Source organism: Drosophila subpulchrella, chromosome 2L (assembly GCF_014743375.2).
Source record: "Drosophila subpulchrella strain 33 F10 #4 breed RU33 chromosome 2L, RU_Dsub_v1.1 Primary Assembly, whole genome shotgun sequence".
Taxonomy (NCBI): domain Eukaryota; kingdom Metazoa; phylum Arthropoda; class Insecta; order Diptera; family Drosophilidae; genus Drosophila; species Drosophila subpulchrella.
In genome coordinates, this window is record NC_050610.1 from 25,369,850 (window position 1) to 25,376,569 (window position 6,720).

General features: G+C 41.5%; 1 protein-coding gene across 1 annotated transcript; it reads right to left on the reverse strand.

The window, feature by feature from the left end:
- Positions 1-1,870: 1,870 nt before the first annotated feature.
- On the reverse strand, positions 1,871-2,725 carry LOC119547506 (accessory gland protein Acp29AB-like). Its single transcript, XM_037854397.1, has one exon. The coding sequence runs from the start codon at positions 2,697-2,699 to the stop codon at positions 1,905-1,907; it is 795 nt and encodes a 264-aa protein (XP_037710325.1). The 5' UTR covers positions 2,700-2,725; the 3' UTR covers positions 1,871-1,904.
- Positions 2,726-6,720: the final 3,995 nt, after the last annotated feature.

Consider the following 6,720-nt stretch of genomic DNA (forward strand, 5'->3'; position numbering starts at 1 on the left):
AATTTTTGAAGACTTTGTAAAAAATTTTGATGACAAAAATTCGGAGTGAAAAATTCTTACGAACGAAAAAAGTCAGTTATAGAACCTAGCTTTTCTCCCACATTTTTCCTGTTTTAACAATTTCAAATATTTGAAGTATTACAAATGACTCCCCTTCGGCGACGCTACTGTGTGGGAAAGATGCCTATCGGGCGATGTCAACAAGTTGGACATAACTCAACTTGGATCGAATCTGGTAAATGTGGCGTGAAGGTCGAAACCTTTTCTTTTGAACGGGGCAACTGGGATGGAGGCTAATTGAATGCAGTCGCAGAGGAGCGAGCCTTCGAGGAGATGACTTATTCAGCCCACGCAAAGATTCCGACTTGGCCTCCTCCATTTGTGGTTATTTTCACGTTCAAAGGTTATGACGTTGTCGTGTCAACATTTTATTATTTATTGTTGTAGCCTCTAGCCAGGCGAAAAGGGTTTGCCCCAAAACAAAAGCCAACTAATGCGCCCACTCCTCCACTGTCTCCGGGCTGCAGTCTCTAGTCTTCATTCTCCAGTCTTCTGTTGCCTGTCGGTGGCTTTTGAGCTTTGAGCGTTGTTTGAGCCGCAGTTTTGAGTTCCTGTCCTGTCCTGTCAGTTATTAATGGAGCGCCATTGTCTGCCCCCCTTTGTCCCACTAACGGCGCTTTGATTTTGCCATAGAAATTAGCATTCAATGCAATTTACTTTGCCATGCCAATCAACGCCCTCCGCCCAGGCTAAGAAAGAAAGGGAGTACGCATTCGGGGAGAAACCTCCATGTCAGCCGGCAGGCTAATCAGAGAACTGTTTCTATTCCTCGGATCGGAGCCCCGGGAAATTATGCACTATTATGTGCAACAGAAATCATCGAAAAAGCCCGTGAACAACTTCCGATGTTGAATTAAGCCAGCCTAGAAGAGTCTTCACTGAAAATAAGCGGTTCCTCTTCTTAATAGGGGTAATTTAGTTGGAAAAATAAATCTAGGTATCCTAGAAATTTCGTGTTCAGTCGGCTTAAAAATACAAATTAAATTGGTTTACAGTAGAAATACATTAAAGGGTGTTTTATCATATTTAAATAGGCTTGGAAAACACTCGATGCAATTCTTCGCAGTGCACCACCACAGTTCTGGTTGTCGTTGCCTCTTGTCTCTATTCAAGATGTAGGTGGCGACATCGACATCACTTACGGTACACAGATCCCGACATTAGATAGTCGCCCTGCTCTTTTCTGTCGGTCCTCAGTCTCCGCAGAATTCTGCCGCCCCTTCTTTCGGGATCCCTCTTCCCTGTTCCCCAGGTTAATCGCAATCGTGCGCGTTTGTTGATTGTTAGACGCGGATCAAGAGGTACTGAGAAGACCGAAGAACGGCGACTTAAGACACAAGACGGAAGACTGAAGACCCGAAGATGAGGCCCATAGGTTTGGACCTGGAACCAAGACTGCTTGTTGTCGACATCGTTGATTTCAATGTTTCATCTGCCGCAGCAACAATGAGCAAAGCAACAACCTAAACAAACAGAGCGTGCCTTTTAATTGCCGTGCCGCCAACAGACATTAACATTAACATTAGAGGAGTCCCGACGAAAAGAGTCGCGAATGCTGATGATGTATCCGCATTTCTCGATTACTCAGTTCTGTTTTTCCGACTGCGTGGGCGGAGTATAAAAATGACGCAGCTGGAGTAGATGAGCTGGAAATGGCTGAGGGGTTTTCACTCACGAAAAAGTTTCATAATGGCAGTAAGCAGAGAGCACTGTCATAATTTCAATACGATAAAGTGATATTAATATTTAATTCATTACGTGTATTCGCAAAATTTTCAGAAACAACAAAATTTTTTTTTTCACTTAATATTTTAATAAAATTTATTGAGTTTAGGTATAAATATTCAATATTCGCAGATGTAAATATATGTGCGGTTGCACCTTCCATCCTTCATTCCGCCTTCTAAGTATATGCATCGCTGTTCAATATTCGCCTCAGGATTTAGCGGGGCCCACTTAAGGAAGTTTGGAGTTTTACCTGTGGCCAGGGAAACCCAATCGCCCCATTTGGCCAAGTCGGTGATGCCCAACCAGATGCGTTCCCTAATGTCGACCTCCTTATGGATGGCATTCAGTTCCGCCTCGGACTCGAGTGTCGCCAGGTGACCGCCCATTTTATGGCACTTGCTTGTCGCAGTAAACCAATCCGCAGTTTCTTTCTTTTCTATGTAATAATAACTGTATTCAAACTTCTTGAACATATACGGGACTTCATTTCTTCGAATCACTTTCATCCCTTCCAATGAAAGGTGGAGAGCTTTCTTTGCTTCCTGCACTTGAATCTCCAGGCAGTTAAAGCAGACCTTAGTCGTTGGCATCTTCGTCTCTAGAGCTTTAAATTCGGTTTCCATCTTTTTCTGAATCGCCTTCAATTGGTCCTTTGTTTCCACCTCCAGACCTTCAATCCTGACCAGTTGTTTCCGGGTTTCATTCAGTTTGGCATCGTCACCAGAGCTCCAAAGTTGTTCCTTTTTGTTCGCAATATGCTCGAGGACTGGCCCCAGTTCCACAAGACAGACTTCTCCTTTTTCATGTAAAGGATTGTACGTGGGCAGTGGAGGACACGTCGTAGTTGCATGGACTCCACAGAGACCGCAAACCATAAATGTGATTAAAATATAACTCAAGTACTGAAACATATTCAGTTATATTACGTGAGAGATTGAATGCTTTCAAGAAACTAATTGTGAATGGATTTTTTAGTTTAGAAGATCTTTTTAGATTCGTCACACCTTTTAATGAGCTAATAAGCCGCAAACATAGCTGTTTTCTGTAAGGTTGCCATTTAATATTTTATTTAGTGTATAGAGCTTGTGTCGAAAAATACGGACACCACATAAATCCGTCTTGTGGCTAATCCATTTGATCTCATTTTCCCAGCGAGTTTTATTGCATGGGAGAGACACATACCGTTTTAATCCCGTTTGGGGATCCACAAATAAATCAGTCGCTGGCAAATTGCTCAATTATAAATTGCCCAACTCGACGAACCCGGCATCATTTTCCATTTTCCGCGCTTTTCCGCGTCTCAGCGGTTGCCCAATGTGGAAATTAGCATTTTGGCAATGCCTTGGCAGCAAACTGCTGTCATGTAAGCGACTAATTAACATGTCACTCAGTTGCAGCAGCAACTGCACCGCAGCCACACATTGCCAGCGCGACTGCCACATCAGCAACTTGGGGGTTTTCCCCCTTTTCGCCTCAAGTTGAGTCCAACTGACCATTCACTAAAGTTACGCATGAGGCTGAAGTTGAATGGAACTAGAAGCAGGGGTTTTCCCACCCCCTTAACCCCTTACGACCCCGTTTTCAGCAACCTGTTGCTTCGGGTACTACGAAAATCTCTCACGAGTTTCGAATTTGCCAAAGCGGCGCAAAACGAAAATCGCCAAAAAAGAAGGCTTAACATTTTGAATTTATTAGCCAAAAAATTGTTGCCGGGGGATGGCAGAAGCTAGTTTGTCTTTATTCGTGCACAGAGAAAAAATTGTATTACTTTTTCAAACTGTGACAAAAATTAAGTATATTTAAGCTTTAAAATATTAAATAGGTTTTATGTAGATCACATAAAGTTTTCCTAACACAAAATCAAAATAATCCCTGTTTTAAAAACGATTAACACTTCTTAGATAAATGTCTCTGTTAATAAAGATTTAGAAATATAAGAATGGTATCATATAGAACATCAAGAACTAAAACCTTACTTGCTTGGTATACTCCAGAAATATTTTTAAAAAGTGTGATACGAAAGAGATCTTGCAACTCTTGTACTACCACTCAAATATTACTTTGAACTAACAAAATACGATACAGAACAAATATTAATTTTTCTTGCGGTGTGTGGGTCTCTTTTTCGAGGTAATCTCTTGGCTGTCGTTTGCACGGCGCTAATTATCGCTGCTAATGATGCTTTAAAAGGCAGTCGTCGACGACAGGCGGTCCAGCAGCAGAAGCAGCGGTAGATATAGCCTGGGATTCAGGTTCGGCAGCTGGACAGGTCTGGTCCTTCTCCGCGATTCGCCACCCGAAGGCCCCTGAAGCCCCCGAAACCCCTGGAACATCCGAAAACCCCTGCCCTTGGCGATGCTCATTTCGCTCATCGCATGAGTAATTGACAATTTGCTGAAGTCAGCGTGTCTCCTCTCCTCTACGTGACCACCGCTGGAAGAGATCGGGTCGAAGGAGGAGGACGAGGAGGATACCCCACTCAGTCCCTATCCCTTCCCGTCGACGGTATTTGTATATGTTAATTGTGTGACTAATGACAGCCAACTTGTCATATTTTTATCAACATGCGGAGTTAACATTTGTGTTTCGTTTCCTTTCGTTACGGCTTTTGGCCCAAGGAGAGTTCAAATCACGTTCTAAGCAGGGTTGGCAGCTTGTCTTGGAGACTGGGTTCCCTTACTGGTTCCCAGGAAGTTAAAGTGCTCTTAAAAAATAGCACTGGTAAAATAGATTTCAGTGAAATAAAATGGGGAGCTTTTAAAAAGAGGTGCTAGAACTAGAATTAATTTAAGACATTTATATCTTTTTAAAAGGTTAAATTTTACATTTATTTTGTAAGCTTTTTATATAATGTTTAAGGCATGAGTGAGCCGTGGCTTTACATATGTATATTCAAATAATATTTATGTTTCTTTTTAGCTTAAAAACGGATCAAACCATAATAACTCTATAATTTCCTAGTGAAACCCTCATAAAATAAAACTGTGAGATTATTTCCTTACATTTTGAGCATCCCTGGCAATGAGACATTTGTTTCGCGTCGTCGTCGATCGCTAATCTGGGTTACTTGTGTGTCAAATTAACGCTCTTTAGGAGCAATATGCAAGATATGGATACGAGCTACAAGACGCCCACAGCCTCACGACGATACACACACACACACACCGCGATCGAACCTCTTTGAATAAGACAAACCACACAAACCAAGAAAAAAAGGAAAAAAATAAAGAAAAAAATTCGTTAGTTCAAAAAACTCAATCAAATGTCGAAACTTGAAAATCGTGATCATGGTCCTGGCTCTGTCCGCCCGCCCCACAATCCTTCCCTTCGGTTTCTTAATGGTTGTTGGCTCTAGGCGGTAGCTGCAACAACAACGCCAAGTCAAACAGAAGTAAGAAGAAAAAACGAGGAAAAACCCAGGGAAAAACAACAAACGGTAGCTGCAAACAAGACAAAAGACAAACTTATCGTTTGAATTATCGGCATTCATTTGCATTTTGGAACCCTGCGATATCCCCTTTTCCCCTGTCCTCTCAAAATCTGGGGACATTCAGAGAAACAGAGACAAAAATAGCAGCAAATGAAACTAAACAAAAAAAAACACATGGCGGAAAATCATTCGAATCGAATGACAATTGTCTCGGCTCTTAAAAAAAAAGAGAGAGCTTGGGGGAGTAAAAATATCACCTACAGCAAAAACAAATGTGAATGGAAAAGTCTTTAATGATCCAATGTCATGTGTACCCTGGAATAAGCCATCTGGACTTTTAAAGGTGAACCCTAAATGATTTGTTTATGATCTTTTCAAATTATATATAATTGTCTTAAAAATGTAAGTATTTATTTATTAATATAAAGGCATGGTTAAGCTGCCGTCAATGTCCTATTAATTGAAAACCATTAACAATAATCAATAATATGGCTATACTGTAGAAGCATAAGTATTTTATATAAGATTTCCTAAAAACCCTATATGGTTAAAGATCACCCTTATAACCCCGCTTTATTCTCCTACAGGGTATCCAAATCACACACATTCTGCTTGGACTTTCATGCTCCATCGCTCACTTGCCTTGCGTTGCCTTTTACAGTTAGCCACCGAGGGCCCCGTCTATAAGTCGGAAAAACCGTTGGGCCTCCCCAGCCAAGGAAATTAGCATGCGCGAAGCTTCTTGGCAAAATAAAAAAGAGAAGAAAAGAAAAGCAGGGAGGGTTGGAATGGGGGTTTAAAGGGGGAGGCTTGGAATGTCAACGGCAGCTGAGATTTTTCCTTGCTTTTCTCCAGCGCAAGGATTTCCCCACTGTAGTTGTTGTTGCTGCAGGAAAACGTGATCGTTTTAACATTTTTGCTTGTTGTCCGTTGGTGATTTTGAGTAGCTTTTAGCAATTCTAATGTTTTTGTTGCTGCTGCAGCTGCTCAGTGGAAAAACTCGAAAAAAGATGAGGGAGCGGAATGGCAGACGGTTCTCAGAACGATAGCACATGCTCCAATACCGTACGATGAGCGGTTTATCCACCGCCTTTCCAACGATCTTTTGATCGATTGTAGGTGAATTGGTCAGGAGCATCTCTGTTTCATTCGTTTTTCACCAGAAAAGTAACCTTAGGGGAAAGAATTGCCTTGTCGAATTCATACATTTCTACATACATACATATGAATAGGTAAAATACATAATGATCTTTAAATAGCGATTGTTACGGCTTGTTAACCCGTTTCAAAAATGAACTCGCTGTAGTCACCAGTATAAATCCAGAATCAGTTAGTGTAAAACATTCGATATGTTCAAGCTCGCACCCTATTTCCTGTTCTTATTCATTGTGATACATTTGCTTGGAGCCCAGAACAACAACTGCCCTAGATTTCCGTGGTACGATACCAAAAAACAACAAGCTGAAGTGTGTCTTGTGGATTTACCCCCACTGCTTAAGCAC